The 18,537-nt window shown below is 33.8% G+C and overlaps 2 protein-coding genes and 1 long non-coding RNA gene across 5 annotated transcripts in view; 1 reads left to right on the top strand and 2 right to left on the bottom strand.

Annotated features, from left to right (window-relative positions):
• Positions 1-834: 834 nt before the first annotated feature.
• Positions 835-18,537, bottom strand: part of LOC119070363 (nose resistant to fluoxetine protein 6-like) — a 43,224-nt gene continuing 25,521 nt past the window's right edge. Inside the window, exons 4-17 of the mRNA XM_037174660.1 lie at positions 17,777-17,784; positions 14,337-14,686; positions 3,857-4,127; positions 3,607-3,783; positions 3,449-3,522; positions 3,229-3,359; positions 3,098-3,166; positions 2,918-3,033; positions 2,626-2,842; positions 2,363-2,553; positions 1,639-1,765; positions 1,249-1,581; positions 1,171-1,195; positions 835-1,105 (exon numbers count right to left, since the gene is read on the bottom strand). Of these exons, the coding sequence (XP_037030555.1) occupies positions 903-1,105; positions 1,171-1,195; positions 1,249-1,581; positions 1,639-1,765; positions 2,363-2,553; positions 2,626-2,842; positions 2,918-3,033; positions 3,098-3,166; positions 3,229-3,359; positions 3,449-3,522; positions 3,607-3,783; positions 3,857-4,127; positions 14,337-14,604 (2,202 nt within the window). The 5' untranslated portion in view covers positions 14,605-14,686; positions 17,777-17,784 and the 3' untranslated portion in view covers positions 835-902. The remainder of the gene's footprint in view (positions 1,106-1,170; positions 1,196-1,248; positions 1,582-1,638; positions 1,766-2,362; positions 2,554-2,625; positions 2,843-2,917; positions 3,034-3,097; positions 3,167-3,228; positions 3,360-3,448; positions 3,523-3,606; positions 3,784-3,856; positions 4,128-14,336; positions 14,687-17,776; positions 17,785-18,537) is intronic.
• LOC119070366 lies at positions 2,253-2,400 on the top strand. Its single transcript, XR_005086505.1, has 2 exons — positions 2,253-2,313; positions 2,344-2,400. It is a non-coding gene; the product is annotated as an uncharacterized LOC119070366 (long non-coding RNA).
• Positions 6,239-7,385, bottom strand: LOC119070364 (prostamide/prostaglandin F synthase-like). Of its 3 annotated transcripts, none has more exons than XM_037174663.1 (4): positions 7,256-7,385; positions 6,961-7,192; positions 6,575-6,895; positions 6,239-6,521 (listed from the first exon to the last, which is right to left on the bottom strand). In XM_037174663.1, exons 2-4 carry the CDS (start codon positions 7,033-7,035, stop codon positions 6,312-6,314), a joined length of 606 nt encoding a protein of 201 aa, XP_037030558.1. In that variant the 5' UTR covers positions 7,036-7,192; positions 7,256-7,385; the 3' UTR covers positions 6,239-6,311. The 3 variants fall into 3 exon arrangements, with proteins under 3 accessions (XP_037030558.1, XP_037030559.1, XP_037030557.1); XM_037174664.1 differs by having other exon boundaries at positions 6,961-7,182; positions 7,256-7,324; XM_037174662.1 differs by lacking the exon at positions 7,256-7,385 and having other exon boundaries at positions 6,961-7,237.

Genomic DNA, 18,537 nt, shown 5'->3' with positions numbered 1-18,537 from the left:
AAGTACTTTGCATCGAGTTGCATACAATGTTTTATCCCACGGAGGCATCTAAAGTTTGAAAATTTTGCATATTATGATGCTGAGTGGCACTAAAGAATTTTAACTCACAAAAATAGGGTCTGGTCGCAATAGCTTCACTTCGATTTCTGATCAATATATAATTCATTGCTGCACGTGATGCAATTTTATTCCAATCTACGTTGCTTTACCTTTACCAGACAATCGATCGTTTGTAAGACATAGTTCGCTTTGTTTATTCTCAGATTTTGCTTTGAATAAAATAAAAGGAATGCGCAATTCATAAGAAATCAAGTCAGGGCCTCGGTCAGGGCCTCGACTCTCATACGTTCGTAATTTTAAGAATTCGTAACTTTACAGTTCTTCTTGGATTCTATACAGGTAACTGTCACGGTACGAATTTATAGAGTTCCAAATTTATGAGAAACCCAGGGTGCAGTTCTCGTATTTTCGTAACTTTAAGAATTCGTAACTTGACAGTTCTTATGGGAGTTGAGTTGTGTGTATAAACTGTCAAGTTACGAATATTTGGAGTTACGATAGCATGAGAATCGAGGCCCAGTTGTTATTTATGCAACAATCGTAAAAATTGATTGACGAAATCAGTCAGTCAAGGGACGTAACCCACCCAAAAGGTGAGGCCTAGTAATTCAAAAAGCAAATTTTGACGCTCTGTTGACACAAGTTTCTTTGATAGAAAAAATTCGGTTTATCATCGTTTAGACTCCAAAGTCTACAATACACACTAATCTAAAAACATCGGAATATCGGAAAGTTTTGCACCTCTTATGGAATCAAATCAAAACAACACTTCTCTTTCATTTCAATTATATCAGTAAAATTTTGGTATTTTTATTGGTATTATTAAGCGTAACTTCTGCACTCTACACTTTGTTTGATGGTAACCGTAAGTTGTGACCGTCATTTGGTCCAACAATTCCTTCTGTGCTGCTAAAATTATTTCTGACTAAGTGTTCGTTAGAAACTGTAACGGCCGCTGTTTTCTTGGAAAACATGATTTTCTCGAGCACGACAACAGGTGACTCGAAAGCTAATGTCCAAAATAAGGAAGCTGTTAATGTTAGACCTGTCAATGAATTCAAACAATTTCATTTTATTTGACGAAGCAATAATAAAAATCTGTGAAAATACCAAAATCTCCCCAAAATTTGTGGATCTGAAAACAGAATATTTGAAAAAATAAAAAAATTCAAAAAAATAATATTTTACCGCCAAATTTTCGGTGAAATTTAGTGGAGTTCGTGAGGACGCCGCTATCAGCAGTTGGATCGGAAGATGAACAAGATAAATGGAATATGAGAGTCTAGCCAATGGTTGCCATTGTGGTAGTGATAAGAACCAATTAACTGGACCACCATAGCCATGAATGCACGCAAATATTATCCAGGACAAACTGATCGCCCAACATACTCGACTAAATGACTCGTAAAATGCACTCTCCAAATCAGTTGCTATGTAATCTGGCTGCTGCATATAATATGGTCCGAATATTATCGAAAGTATTGTGCCTACGGCAATTGACCAACCAATTGCAATGAGTATCTGCGTGGAAGATGAAAATATTTTTCTTTCTGGTATTTTTTTAAGGGATCTGTCTACCTTTGGTAATTTGATCGACTTCCTTTTCAATTTGTACAACATATAACCGAGTAATACTCCCACCAACCATGCGCCCATTCGAGTGTGAGTTGGATAATAAGTTTTAACCATTGAATCACCGCCCATCCTGATCAATATTTTTTAAATTAAATATAAATAATTCGCTCTCTGCAATCTCGATCGTCGAGTACTGAATCATTGACATTTTATTGATCAGTAGGAACTAAAATCTAAGCAACGGCTACATCATATCATTGGATTGATCACGAATTATTAAAATTATGCAAAAAGGTTTAAAATGATTTTTGCACTGGACTTTTTAATGGGGACAACTATCAGTAACACTGATTTTTTTGAGAGTTCGAATTCCCGTTTGATTGGAACACTAAAGGAACTGAGGAAAGGATATTGAAGCCATAGCCTATTAATGGTAAACTGATTCACTAAATTTACTGAAATTTTCGGTAAATTTTGGTAAATGAATTTACCGGTAACAAGACTTGATTGAAGCTTGCAAGAATTTGTCATTTGCTACTTCAAAGATCTAGTGAAATTCGACCGCAGAAAAACACCTAAATTTTGAAGTAGCCATAACCATGACTTTCGAGAAGAGTCGGAAATGTTACACCCAAAATTATCATACGAACTCGTGTGGATGTGGTTCTTTTAAAAATTGTTTTTTAGATCAATGTTTTGTAGACCAAGCGAATTGAAAACGACTTACATGTGTGTCATAGCTTGTGCTGAGTAGTGATTTATCATGAAAATGCCGAAAACACATCCCATTGACAATGCAATTAGAATTGGAATAACCCAAACGAATTTCCGACGCCATCGCCATAACGGATACACGATAAGCGGTGACAAAACAAACAGCTGAGTGTCCACTGCTAAATACCAGGAATGACCAAGACACTACAGAACATATAAATTGAAACAATTTTGTTAGTGAGCATAACCGAAATTAGTGAGGAAGGTTTTAGTCACCATATTGTTCGGATTGACATAATTCTGAACGTACAAAAGTGTTGACCACCAGTACTTCTGGCATGGTTTATCAGCAGCACTTATGAAAATTTTCCACAACGGTCCACTACCAAACTGCCGCATTAATGATGATGATAGTAATACTAATGCGGCTAGCGGAGGAGTAAGTCGAATGTATCGGTGGAAGTACAACAGGAAAATGTTTAATTTTCCATTGCTGACAATTTTTAAATTAAAAAGAGCGAACGATGAATTGAACAGTTAGTTAGTTAGCAATTAAGTGTTGAACAACCTTTTGTCCAGATGTCTCAGGCTTGACCATGCGACTAAAAGACCACTCAACAAGAAGAAACTATCCACTGAAACCGTTGCCGATATCAATAGCATACTGTACAATTGTTTCATCCACTATGGACAATTAAATCGTTAAATTAAATTACTCAAATTGAATACAATACACGAAATGAAATACCTCCAGGATGTAGGCAGGATTTATTAATGGTCCCAAAGCGAATATCATGTGAGCGTGACCGAACATTACCTAGAAAAAAGGGGTCCAACATTTGTTCATTTGCTGTTATCGTATAGAACAAAATGAAATACCCAAACAATAGACAGCACCCTAATACCATTCAAGCAGTCTATGGCGTCTTGGGAGCTGCTTCTTTTGCAATGGAATATTTTCTGAGCGTTTGAGTACACGGAGAAAGCCGTTAGACCAATTTGCTTATTTTCTATGTCAAGTAGAAACAAAATTGTTTGCGATCAGCTGTAGAAGTTACAAATAATTTGGTTGTACCAAAGCACCTTTGGTTGTACTAACTTTTATTCCGGGTCATCAGAACATCATAAATTGTACTGGCTACCATGAGTAGAGCAATAATTCCGAAAAAGGATCTTTATTGACGAAATTTTTTGTTAAAATTGTAATTTTTAGCGTTTTTATGTCTCGTTGGTTGCGGTGTAGGTAACAATACTTACATAGTAAAAACATCTAGCGGACTCAAATCAGCTTTAACATTTGTGTGACAAAAATCGGTTGACACCAATGCCATTGCACTTACGTTTGAAACATTCAATGCATAGTTCACAATCTGTGTCAATGTTTCTGGTGAGCATGAATCCGGAACACAAATGCCGAGATTCAGGCCCAGCGATCTGATTAATGAAATTAGAAAAAAAAAACGAATTCTTAACCACCAGTCACATTTAAACTGAAGAATTATCTAACCCAGCTCGCTGCGTCGGCATTAGTCTAGCACCAGTTCCTTTAAATTTATTGTCTTTTTTTAACTGTCTATTGTCGTTTATTCTATCGAATATTTTTGATGTTCCAGCATCGCTTTCAATATTTAATTGAGTTAAACAATATTGTCCTTTGAGAGCATTAGTGTCCTGATTATCAGCAGGTTTCTCAATAGTTAGGCATTCATCGAACTGACCCAATTCATATGCGTTTCCGTATAAAATTCCAGACGGAATTTTACCCCAGGCATCAATGACTGTAATGTTAATAGGGATCATGAATATTAGCTGGCAGGCCCGGACTGGCCATATGGTGAATTCGGGGAATTCCCGATGGGCCTTTTGGATTTTTTTATGAGAATTTTTAATTTGTGGGCCTTTTTAAGTTGAGTTGCATGGAGCCCCCGATGGGCTTTTTCGAGCCAGTCCGGTTCTGTTAGCTGGTGTATTTTGAGTTTTTTTTGTTTTTTTAATATATTAACTAATAGTACGGGAGACGAGTACGACTCCTTTTCACGCACGTGCCATCGACAAAGTCTCATAAAAAGTAAAAGTTTCGAAACAAGCAAGGACATAATGTATTATAATATAGCGAAGCAGTTCGATATAGCTATCATGCTGCACAAGTTTTCGCAATACATCGAGTGCAGACATACAGCTTCATTATGACTGCTTTTATGGCACTGCTCCGCAGAATGCTGATTTATCAATATTTTTGCAAGAATGTGAACGTCGATATCAACTTGAAATAGGTCGAAGAGGTTAGTTGCAAGCCACGGCTTAGATGCGAATCCTCTTTTGCATTTTCTTTTGGTTATCCAAACAAAGGAAAAGACTAGACGTTCAAAATTATCGATAATATCTATCGAACGAAATTACCTATCGATTAATCATATCGTTATGGATAATTATCGATAATTATCAAAATATCGAAATTCGATAATTATCAAAATATCGATATTTTGATATTTATCTGAAAATTCATGATAATATATCGATATATCGGAATATATCGATAAATATCGGATTTTCGGACCGAAATATCGATAAATCGAATTATCGATATCTTGATAATTATCAAAATATCAATAATTATTGATATTTTTTTGATAATTTTCGATAAAAAAAGTCGATAATTATCGATAATCATTATCATTATCGCCCATGCCTAGAAAAGACGAAATGATCCACGCATCTAAACGAGGGCCTGTAACTGACCTCTTTACCCTACACTGCAGTACTTCGTACTTGAAAATAATTCGAATCGAATTATCCTAAAAAATCACCAAATACGAGTCTGGATGGCGGAGATGAGTCCCACAGTTTCTAGCCTTGGACATCTCGAAAGAATATTGTTCTGCCTAAATTTGATCATTTAGTTTCACACTAAATGGACTCCACCCCAATTAACGTAACGAGAAAATTCGTTCCATACTATTGAAGCTCCCCTCTCTACATATTTAAGGTTTGAAAGTATCATCATTAAGATAATGCTAGGAATCAATGGTAAAGGACATTGTGATAAAAAAGGTATGATTCTTAAGAAAGGAGCACTTTTCGTAAGACATTGACGGTCATTAAATTTAAATTTAAAAGCCGCTTAATGTCCCTTAACCTTAAATATACCTTAACAATTTGCTTATTTATTATTTCGGTCCCTGATTCTTTATTCTGTTTCGTTATAATATTTAGTAAAATAAGTCAAATACAAAACAATGGCATTTTTGCTTCCTTTTCATCGGTAGTGTATTACAAGTAGGGACGTATCAGATCATGTCACAGTACAGTTAAAATATTAGCTATAACAGGGAGACGTACGTTTCATTAGACAAAACAGCTAAGCAATTTTCTAAGCACGACTGTAGCGTATATCTATATAGTCTACAAATCGATTTTAGTGAAAAATTGTTTTATTTTTCTCGTACATTTGATCGAATTATGATTATTTACTTATTTACATGTTTTCGAAGAGAAATGGAATATTAGGCCACCTGGTTATTGTTACTTCTGAGTCTTACTTCAAAGTGGCCAGGTACGAACTAGTTTTTAAGGACATTAGTAGATTATCAGACCTCAAATAGCTTACGAAAAGACCTTTCCAACCAGTCGTTGTTTGTTTAGAGTCCATCTTTTTTGGCTTCTGAAATCTTAATAAAAAAAATGGATTGGGTCCGTGTCTCTATTCAGCTTTTGACCATTATTCTCCTGACTTCTTCGGTGATATGATGAAGTTCCAAAAAGACATTTCATGTCCACTCTGCAATCTATTTTCGTGACCTTATTACTGCCACAACGCAAACTCTTTTTACTGAGAGTCGACGTTCTCAATGAAACTATAGAGACTGGAATCAATTGAAACAACCTCCGATTCGGATTTAAAAAAAAAACACATTTTTCTCTAGTGTTTGACAAAATCCCATGATTAAAGGCTAACAAGTTCATTATTGTTCAGAATTTGTAGCCGCATCATCACCCGCCTGCACCTCAGCAATTCCCAACGCTTTCAAAATCTCAGAATTTTCCGCATGATCAGCTGGATTGGTCTGCCTGTAATCCATCAAAATTTTCGTTCCTCCATCGCTCACTATAAGTGTTCCACCAGTCTGGAGTCCATTACCAGCAAGATTACCTGGCAATCCATCTGATCTGCTCTAAAAGGGAATACAGTTTTTGGCGATTCAAATACAGAGAATAGAACTAAAACCTTAGCAATGGCATTCCGTGCGGTTTTATGTAACAGCGACATCAGCACTCCAAATGTGCTGTATTTTTTGTATCCGATTTCCTTATAACTAGCCTCATCAACGTCTATGTACAAATCGCCTTTAAAATAATTTCCCTGCACAAATTCTTCGTAGCCGAAATCTTCTAATCCGACAGCGAATAGACGGACGTTGTTCTTCTGGAGTGTAGGTACGAGTTTACTGATTTCCATGGCTGATTGTCGACAAAAAACGCAACCAAATCTTCGTAGAAATATGATAACTGTCGTAGATTCCTTCCAAAGAGAGTCTAGCTTCACTTTCTGTGAATGATTGTACCTTATCTTGTGAACTGTGATTTTTTCGAACTTAATTGACGGGCATTTACCTCCATAGTGGGAACCTTCTCAACCAGATTGTTTCCCAATGCGGTTAAATTTATCGAGCTGGGAGTCGAACTCATTTTCCGTACAGAAATGTTTGAAAAATAATCGAAAACAGTCGACGTTTCGCATGAATGCAATGGATGTTTCTCAGATAGAATACGCAGACGTTCGTGCTTTGTGGGTTCGTGTTGCTTATTGATTGTAATTGATCTCGCAACATATGCCTGACTCAATCTAAATGGCAACGAAGGTCTTGTTAAAGCACTTAACATTTTCATGCCGATAAACTGTGTATACCTTTTATCACTTTACGGGTGGTCGGCCGCTAGTATTGTTATGTTTTCTGCAACATTCATTTGATTTGACATTTTTGATTGCAAACACACATTCGGTAGAGTGCGTATGCGTTCAATAGGAGCGATTAGAGAATGTAGTCATTTTTTTGAAACGGTGCTCTTAATTGCGAGAGGGGCGATTTTAATCGTTTGAGATGATAAAGTATACACAGTTCTTCTAAGTAAATTAAGCTAAATTAATTTACCAGCCAAAATATCGACGGAGAACTGCTTTTGAATAAAAAACAGTCTTAGCGGTTTCGAGTTTAGATTTTTTTTTCGGAATTACTTTTAGTAAAAGGAATGCTTTACTTCCCCGAGTATTTACTTAAAATTTGGATTAAGAGTGAATTATTAAAGAATAATTCGCAATTTTGGAAATGGTGGCGACCTCGATCTAGAGTGTGCTTCGAGAAACTAATAAGTGGAAATGGGTGCGAACTCGATGTGGATACCTTTCCGAGAACATGAAAATTGGAATCTTCCCTACCGTTAAAAAATGAATTGCTATGCTTCTACTTTACTATGTTTTAAATAAAGTTTCTTTTAGCATGTCAAAGAAAAGTGAAACTTTAGAATTACACTCGCGGAATTTTGAAAACCGACATATTTTATGTAGTACGAACACTATGTCGATTTGCTAGAACAATTTATTTTCATTCCAGTCGCCACAAAGACGTCCGGTGTATTTGGCAAAGAAGCAATTAAACTAATAAAAGCAATTGGAAGCAAGGTCGCTGAAGTTACTTATAAGCAAAGAGCGACGAGTTTTATGTTCCAGCGATTAGCACTCTCAATTCAGCGTGGAAATGTTGCATCAATTCTTGGTACAATTCCACCTTCCAAGAACTTGGCAGAATTATTTTTAAATATAAATAATGTAAAATACTTATTTAACAAGAAAAACCAAAAATTTCATGTTTTGTGGTTTACTGGTTTTTGTGTGTGTAAATTTTGCAAGTATTCTCATATGGAGAAAATTGAGAAATCAGAAACAGAAAATGTGTCGGTTTTCCAAATTCCTTGTGTGTACCAAAAAATGATCACCTTAAAGTATTTTAATTTTAAGATGGAGCTGAAGCCCAAGATTTTTTTATGACAACGAGCAAAAATTGCTACATAGAGCGCCCCACTCGGATAGTTAACGGATGGTAATAAACTACCGAATTAATTCAATGCTACCGATAAAAAATAATAAACTACCGATAAAATTAGTACCGATAAAAGATAATAAAATACCGATAGAAATACGGTACATGTCGATGGCACCTCCACCATTTATGGCTGAGTATTTCTCTGTCTGTGAAATTTTATTAGCGTATTATTTTCTAAAGGGACTAATTATTAGACGGTGCGAGAGAAAAAAAATAACTCCTAAGTTACAAATAACTAATCTCATTTACGTTACATTTTATAAACGAATGAATTCCCTAGGAATGAATTAAACGCATTTACGTTCCATTTCGTAAAACAATAAATTTCCTAGGAACCCACAAAACGCCTTTACGGCCTCAATCTCAACTCATCTCAACAAAATCTTGAGTGGTTCTAAGATATTCCAGATCACTTCCAGATCAAAAAAAAATATGGTGCAGGTCGTGGAACTCGCGTCTCAGACGTCTCAGATGGAAGAAGTGCCAGCGACATGTACCACATTTCTATCGGTATTTTATTATTTTTTATCGGTACTATTTTTATCGGTAGTTTATTATTTTTTATCGGTCAAATTGAATTTTTCTATCGGTCGAATATAATATCCCATAGTTAAACTGGTGATATGCGAGGTGAATTATGATCTCCTCATAAAAGAACTAAAATTATAAGGTCGAGCGTGTGTCGATTGTTTTTATTTTGATATGCAACAGAAAAAAAATTGGCTAAGTGTAGATCGAGGCTACAGACGGGGAAAAAAAAGTTGTCACATAACAATCTAATATTCCCGACAATGATATCCTTAGGAAATAGCAATTATGCTAGTAGCCAATTATGCGAAGAACATAAATGTATTTGTTGAAAGAAGGTTATGAAGGATGGCTTACACGGTTTACCTTGCAATAAAAGCGGAGGATGGATTCCTGAAGGTTTTCCGAATCTGTTACAACCTCCGCGCATTTCTAGAGATGACGGTAAGTAAAAGTCAGGACAGTGTGACCCTAATTCCACGGTAAGCCGATGTACCCATTAGAGACGCACTAGCTCCATCTTATATAGATCAATCATCCAAAAAATCTGGATCAATTTCAGATAATGCTGAAAGATTCGAGCATAATCATTACATACGTTTAAAAGAAAATTATTTATTTCCACCCATTGCTTTTGAATCACTAGGCCCCGAAACAAGTATGTACATTTATTAAGATATTGGGTTCATTAATGCGAAAAGCTTCTGGCGAACCACGCTCAATGGATTACCTATTACAAAAGGTTTCTATTGCCACTCAACGGAGAAGCTCTAGTTGCATTTTGGGGACTTTCGGACGTAATAGAGTTGATGATTTTTATTTATTGTAAATATTTGTTTTTGAAAAGATCGTTTTTTACTGGTTGCGCCTTGCAGCCTTAAAAAAAAAACAATTCCATGTATACCGTATACCGTGGATACCGTGAAATCAATTGTATTACAACCACTAAAGTACAGTGTGATTTTTTTTAAACAATACAAAACCCAAAAAATTTTAATCATATTAAACACTGTAGCTTCAAAACTCTAATCCAAAAATGCCGTCAAACATCGTATCAGACCAAAACCAAAAAGATCCACTGACCTGTAAAAAAAATCTCACTGACGATTGATTGATTTTATTGCTATTTTATCATATAGTGTGTATCTTTTGTTCTCATGCGAAAGGATATGCAACAAACACCCAACATAGCTTTGAACCTAACTTAATTCGTTAAATGAAGATAATCTAAAAAAAAATAATTCTGCGTTCAAATTCTTGTCGACCGAAATGTCGTTGACAAATCGAACATTCCATAAATTTATTCATTCAAAAATATCAAGGTCTTCGACGATCTATGAATGGTTTTAAAGTTTGATTTATGTTTGGAACATTATTCGACAGTTCGTTTAACTTTCGATGGGTTTTTTATGGAAAGCACTGGTCAAAACAACAACAATATTTTGTTTTGCACAAATTTGGCTGAGATTATATTGAGCAAAACGTATTTTAAAAAATGAAAGTTAAATCCGAGACACTATAAAACTTTATGTTAGTCTTTTGATCTTGAGAGACAGCCAAAATTTATAATTGAAATTGATACCAGATGGTCAAGCATAAAATACTATGCTATAGGTGCACAGGGGGTGTAACTTAGAACAATTTTTATTGTCGCTGCTTAGAACATTTTTGATTTTTGTACCAGCCCTGTTGAATGTCGTTCAAAAACATCGAATCGTTTTTTAATTTTCTGAATACCTTTCAGCTCATTACCGACAATACCACAACATGTACCGAAATATTTTTTGAACCGGTGGGTGGCGAATTAAAGTCGCATTTGCGTCTAGTTCTCCAATTAATTTAATTAAAATCTGATTCTTATTGTAAAAAAAAACTTGGAACGAGCCGAACAATTCTTATGATCTGGAATTTTGATTACCCAACGCAGATCCAGTCAAATAAATCGACAAACATTTTAAATGCAAATTTAACCGATTTCTGTGATACAATTGGAAATTCCAGATCATACGAATTGTTCGGCTCGTTCCAAGGTTTTTTTTTTAAATAATATCAAATTTTTATTAATTTAATTAAAGAAATAGATGCCCTAAACGAGTAATTATTCCGTGGACCAGCTGGTAATCGATCAAATGGTAATTTACAGCCAGGTTCTACACTGAAATTCAACTTGACAAAATCAAAACCAAAATCTGCTTGCCTTTTTCATATAGTTCGTTAATGTTATAGTTTTCGGCAACAACGATTTTCTGTTATAGTAACTTTTAATTGTCTTCGGCAATTGCCTAAAATCGATGGTATTTTACGACAATTTTTATATACGGTAAAGTGGTACACCCGTGATGGAGATGGGGAAAAGGATGTCTAAAAATGTGAACGGTTTTTATGGATGGCTCCGAATTTTCCTATCAAATATTTGGGTTCGTGTAGGTCAATAGATCAATTGCGCACGTGGCGTGGAGTAATTTGGCACACGGTGCTAAAACAACGCATTTTTCGACTATGTAAAAGGTGAACTCGCACAAACTTTTGTAAAAGGAGTCATTAAGCTCATGTCTAAAAAGCATTTGCAATAATAAACTTGCGTGTGCGAGTTCACCTTTTAGGTAGTTTAAAAGTGCATTCTTTTTGCACCGTGTGCCAGATTCCCCGCTACCGTAGTAGAAAACTTTTTCTGTATTAAAAATTTTACTTGGAGAAATCTACTGAAACCTTCATATTTTGCTGCCAGCAGAATCCAAAATTATCTTTGCTTGATCTTTCACAACTTAGATGGTTTCTTATATTTTGAAAATGTCATTAAGGTGGACGTGTATAAATAATATTGGACTTCGAAAAAACATCTAACAGTATACCGATTCGGTATTATTATCGAACCTGAATAAATGTTTCTTTTTTAATAACTTGGTTGATATTATACCAATAAATTTGGTAAAATATCGACTGTATATCAAAATGATTCAACTGCGCTGTTTCAGAGCGATGAACTTCTATTCTGTAAACACATTTGAATGATTGCTCAAAAAACAGCTCAAAAACAATGCAAAAAAACATTAAAAAACTAGACAATAGGTTTTTATAAATTTGGTACTAGCACATTAGCACACGTCAGCATAATTTAATTTCGATTAATTTGTTAGTTTAGGCAGATGTTTTTATATACAGTCTCCTTCACACAAAAAATGAAAAATTACATTTTTCAATTATTTTTTTTTCTGACCTGTATGCCCTCATGGTAAAATTTTATTTACTCGAATGGACAAGTAAACAATAAATGTCTGTATTCTGTATGTATATTTGCAATATTCAGCTAGTAGGTATGTTTGTAGATGAATGAATAGACACTATATCCAAAGGTGTCCCGGTGACCTTAAAATATCAAGAAACACCAACTGAAGAGTGGTAGACACAAAAAAAAATCCATGCTTAATCGTCCTCTCGGACATTGTATGCATTATGTCTCACCAGCAGCCACTTCAACATCAAATTCATGAATTGTCATCATTACAATCGATAAGTAATGGAAAAAGAAGTCGCGATGCAACCGATTGTTTAAGTTGATTAGAAAGTCAGTAACGTGTCGTTGTAAATTATCTTTTATACCAAAGTCAGGGCAATGCTATCTACTCCCCACGTCTTTTATCAATTGATAACATCATAAATGCCCAATCACCCACTACTCCTATCCGATAAGTTTTCTTAAAACTACAGAATGTCTTTCAGTTTCTATCCGCATATATATATCAATGACCGAGTGGGTATATGAACGAGCTAGGTTTTAGTAGAATTTTGATATTAGGCGACTCAACTCACTATCTACTCTGCTAATTATACAATTTAGGACACTGACTGCTTATTGGTAATAACACAGATCTGCTTTGGATTGTTCGTGCTAGAAGCAGTGCTATGGTAACAAGCAACTAATACATTTTAGCGACCACCTGCAATTGCGTTATTTATGGACACTTGGTATTTAGTGTCTTCTATTAACCTGTCACGGCAAACGTATCAGCAGTATAATTATTGAATCTGTTACTTCGTTTTATCGAGGTTTTTTTAAGAAACTGATGTGGAATCTTTTACTTCATTTCTTTTTAACATACATTTTTCTATATAGCCCTCCAATTTTCGCAGTAGCTCATCATTTACTGCTGTCCTCGTAGTCGATAACATGACCAGCCGTTTGTAACAGGTTCAATAGGATTATAATATTGCACATGTTCCCTTTGCTAACATATTGAAAAATTGCTGCAGACACAGTGTAGTTAAGTAGTGTTTATTGAAATTATATCAACGGACTTATGTATGGTGTCAGTTGTATTCATCTCCAAAACATTTCTCGTTTGATTTAGAGGAGATATTATTAAAATGCAATTGAAAATTATTGGTTTATTGGTTTTCTGTATACAGAAGATTGAGTTCAAAGTTCGTTTTATGTTCCCACTGAAAATGAGCTCTCGAATTTTGCTTTGTTCAACAACGATTTCCACAATATCCACAGGCAGAACAAAATGTAGCTTTCACAATTTAACGATAAAATTGGTGTTGTAGTGAAAAGTATTTCAGGATGAAAAGATACTCATTCATGATGAATTTTAGTTCCCTTTTTAGGAACGGCTAAGCTTCTTGTTATCGATCACAAAACAACAAAAGTGTCAGGTTTGAGTCAACGTATATAGTAACTTACACTACTAGATGCTGCGAAAATAATTCATTACATGAGGTAAAGATTTTGTGATAAAATCAAACTAAAAAAAAGGGAACCGAAAATGGTGCATATGTAATGGATCATTTTCACAGGAGGCAGATTGCTATGTAATGGTTAAATTTCAAATGAGGCAGGTAGTAAAGTAAAATGTAATGTAATAGTATATTACTTCCGAGGTTCCAAGTTGTGTATTTGATAAGTGGGGTGTTACAGCCCAACTCGAAGGGAAGGGCTGTATTCCCCACTTGTCAAATACACAACTTGGAACCTCGTAAGTACAATGCTTTACGTGATTAGGCAATGTAAATGAAAATGAAACATGCCGTAACACGTAAAATCTATTGAATATAAATAGTTACAACAACAGAAGTAGTAGATTAGGAACCATTTTTTTTACTGACGAGTCCCGTGTGAAATTGTGTGAGACTTCCGTATACTACCTGAGTTTCCTCGGAGTTGACTTTGTCCTGCTTTCGTAATAAAAGCAATTCGATGATAGAAGTTAGTGCCAATTAACCGAAGATAATTTTCATTTCATATGTTACTTGACATTCATAAAAACAATTCGATTCATATCACATATACTGCAAAGCTTTCGATCCGGCATTAATACACCGCCGAATTCTTCGGTATAAACTTAAATTAAATAGACTTACTTTTGATGGCCCACAATTCGGAACTGTTCAATCCAGTCAATATTGAGTTGAATTGCTGCATACAGAGCTGATCATTACTTTGATCAATTAATTCTCTCCCATTTGGATAGCCTTCATCGTTATCGTTATAAATCAACGTAAAATTACTTTCAAAAATATCTAAAACCGTCGACACAACATTTTCGGTTTGTTGAAAAATGCTTGATCCGGATATTCCATAAGCGAATGGAAAACTTAGAATGAAACACAAAGAAAATAGTTTTGTCATTTCGAATTTGCTATGCTTTAGATAAAAAAAGGAAAAACCAAAAACGAAACACTTTTACAAATGAACCATCGAGCTCTAACCGATCCTCATCGTTTGATGAATATTTTATCAATGCGAGAAAACATCAATCGCTACTGATATTCTTTGTGAACAATATTTTTCATACCTCATGTACACCGACGAGCACACATTCTCTCGTCATTCTAAATATTGTTCTTCGAGTGTCTGTTTTACAATTTTTTTTTTTTTATAAAAATATTTCATCGAACAAAAGTACCTACAATAGAAAAATGAGTATTTAATCAATGATAAAACTGTCGCTTTTCATCATTTTGTCATGAATTCCGTTTGAGTAAACAGTTACCAATAAGGATGATTGCATTCATTGAAAATTGAACATCGTTTGTTTATGTATATCACCCACTTTTAACTGGTACTTCGGAACGAGACTTCAAAATGGTGCGATGATAAAAGGCTACCTGTTGCAATTAATTATATGCCAAGACGTTAGTCAGGGAACATCCATAAAAATTGTCAGCTATAGAAAAGAGTAGAAAATAGTGAGACGTGGGGTTAGTTCGATGGATAGAGATGTCAGATGTAGTTAACTAGAGGTTCTAGAGAGCAATAGTTCTAGGTCATAGGAGAAAATAACGTTTCATTAGTCTCAGGCGAAATCAGATAATGGTGTTTTCTGGGCCCTCTGAGCCTTTGGGCAAAAATCCACTAATATTGTATCGAGTTACATAAATACTGTTAAATAGACCCATTCGCCGTTTGAAATATATTCTAAGAACATTAATGGAATAGATTGCAAGTGTTCAAGTTAGAAAAAGTTCAGGACGCGCGTGACAGTGAATTACGTACGTAAATGAGCATTTTGGATTTACGTAATTTTATTGGTTCTTTTTATGATTTTCCTATGTAGAAATCAACTTTCGCATGAGGCACTGAGGCATTGAGGCAGGTAGTATACCAGAATACGCTAGATGCTGATAAGTCCTTTATTACTTCGGAAATAGCTTCGAGATGCTTGCAAACTCACTTGCATGTTTTGAGCAACTTGCTTCGGAAACTGTTTTTGTAGAGTAGTTGTACACCTTGCCTTCGGCTAGGATATACAAACTCTACATTTATCGAAAAGACAGTTTCCGAAACTTGTTGCTCAACATCACAAAGTTGTTAACTCATGTAACGAATTACTGCACTACTGTTACATAAAATAAATAGCTATTAAAGCTAAAAAAACTGAAACATCACATTTCTATGGGACAACTGATATAAATACCCACTGGCGAAATAAATTAATAAGACAACGTAACCCTTAGAACTGTAGCTTGATAAGGTTGTTTAAAGGACACTGAACCCAGTTGATGCGATCAACAATCAAAAAAAGTGTTCAAGTTCGCAGAAATTCGTAAAAGATTTTTGTCTGAAAATCTTCGTAGAAGCGTCTTCATAAATCATGTGGCTAAATGGTCAGCTAATGGAAATTGGCGATTTACCACAAGACTATAGAGCTTAAGGCAAAACTATCAATTGTTCCCATCTGTTTTTGAAAAGACCACGGAGGAGACACACGTTCTATCAGGGCCTACTTTTTGGAAACTAATTTCTTGAATTTCTTGAAATTTCTCGAATTTTCTCGAATTTCTTAAAATTTCTCGAATTCGAGATATTCGAGAAACTTCAAGAAACTCGAGAAATTAGTTTCTTGAAATTTCTTGAATTTCTCGAAGTTTCCCGAATTTCTTGAATTTTCTGGAATTTCTTGAAATTTCTCGAATTCGAGAAATTCAAGAAACTTTGAGAAATTCAAGAAATATTTCTCGAAATTTCTTGAATTTCTGGAAGTTCCTTGAATTTCTCAAAGTTTCTTGAATTTCTCGATTTTCTCTAAAAGTTTCTAAAAAGTAGGCCCTGCGTTCTATCAATGAGATTGAAAGACTGAGATGTTGAAGGAGGACTACGTTTCGAATGATCAGACTGAACATTTTTGTATTTTTTTTTATAATAAAAGTTACTGAATGAGGAAACATTTAGATTGGCTAATAATCCTATTTGTCTCGATCACACCAATGTAACTTCCATTAAACTTAAAACACGAGTGTCATGATACTGACGTCTAAGAATTTTTTCACTTCGTAATTTTTAGTCAGGACAAAAAGCCACCCTTTGCGCTTCGGATTCGTGGCTGACTCATGACATGATTTATTATTCTTCAATCTAAAGAGTCGTGCTTCTATGTTCATCGATTTTGAACAGGACGTTACAAGAATCGAAGGAAAACGTGGAACATAGAACCATTAATTATATATGTGGAATGTAATCATTAGGGAAAATGAAACTCCATGAAATTATAAATACATTCAAATATATTTTATTTGTATTTAAAACTAAATAATAAATAAAATAAAATTGTTAAACACCCTATTTTCAATATTTTCATTTATAATTTTTTTCTTCGTATTAAATCTTCTCATCATCATCTTTGCCAAGAAATTTGTTTTTATCATAATCTTCATCGTTTTTATTCATCATTTTACAACTTTTAGTCAACCATCAATTGTTATTTAATTTGTATAAGGCTAGGAAAAAAATTGATAATTTCTCATTTTTTTAGTTGTTGGTTGATCTCTCTTTCGTTTTTTCTCTCATTCTCTCTTCTCCACCACATCTTCTTCACGTAACGTTAATTTTTTCTTTGTTTCATCTTTTGGCAATTTTCGACTTTACAGGCACCGTTTGGAATCTGAATATTTTACAAGAGGTTTGAATTATACAATTGATTGAAGAGATCGTTTGATTTTTTTGTTTTGTTTTTAAAGATATTAGACGTTGTAACGTTTCGCAGTAAAATAAAAAATGAAAAAAAAAATATTTTTTTTTTCTTTATTCAAATGACAATTAATTACAGCGACTGAATGATAAAATTAATAAATTTTAAATAAAAAAAAATTAATTTTAATTGAAAAGGTATCGGTTGTGGAGGGGATGGATTGATAAACATGTCAAAACGAAAAAAAATTATTGAATCATTTTTTCTTTCATTTTAAATTGTGACTGATATCAGTCTACCCCTTCAACAATCAACCCTTTCACTAATTAAAATCATTTTTAATTTTAAAAATTTCCTTTTACTTTTCTTATTTGCTTTTGATTTTTTTTTTCCTTTTATCTCTATTAGATATTGATATTCAAAAAAACAAAAACGAAACACATTTTTGATGAACAAAAAATTCCGATGTGTGTCGTCAAAAACAAAAAAATGAAAATGTGCTGCATCCCCTCTTGATATAAATATGGATCCGAGATGATACAAGTAAAGTATAAATCTGCCATTTTTAATATTTTTGTTTGTTTTATAATTTAAATCAATTCTAATTTTTTTTTTCCTTTTTATTCTTCTTCTTTATGTGTATGGTTTTCTTTATTCTTTACTTATATGTATATTTCGCGACCACTTTTTTTATTATTCATCTTCGTCGTCATCTCATTATAATAAGAAAATATGCCTAGTATTGATACAGTTATACGATTTTATTAATTATGTTTTTTTTTATTATTTTCTTCATTTTTTTCTTTGTATATTTGTGTATACATTATTTTCATTTTCATTATTTAGTCGTGTGTCTGTGTGTGTCTGTACGTGTGTTTGTTGTTGAGAAACTAATTGTTATTTTAAAAGTAAAAAATAAAAAACGATAATTTTATAATACTTTGCAATTAGATTTTTTAGTTTTTTTTAGTTTCTTTTTTAGTAAAAAAGTTTTTCATTTTTTTTTGTTTTTCTTTTTTTTGATAATTTTTCTTTATTTGAATTTAATCCTATTTTATACAATTTTCATCTTTTCATCTTTTCCTCTTTTTTGTTTTGTTGTATATATAAAATTTTGTTTATTTGTTTTTTTTTTTTTGTTAAATGTAAATTCA

This window comes from Bradysia coprophila (assembly GCF_014529535.1).
Source record: "Bradysia coprophila strain Holo2 chromosome X unlocalized genomic scaffold, BU_Bcop_v1 contig_79, whole genome shotgun sequence".
In the NCBI taxonomy this organism is placed as follows: domain Eukaryota; kingdom Metazoa; phylum Arthropoda; class Insecta; order Diptera; family Sciaridae; genus Bradysia; species Bradysia coprophila.
Note: the sequence above shows the minus strand (reverse complement) of the source record. Positions and strands in the feature narration are given on the sequence as shown.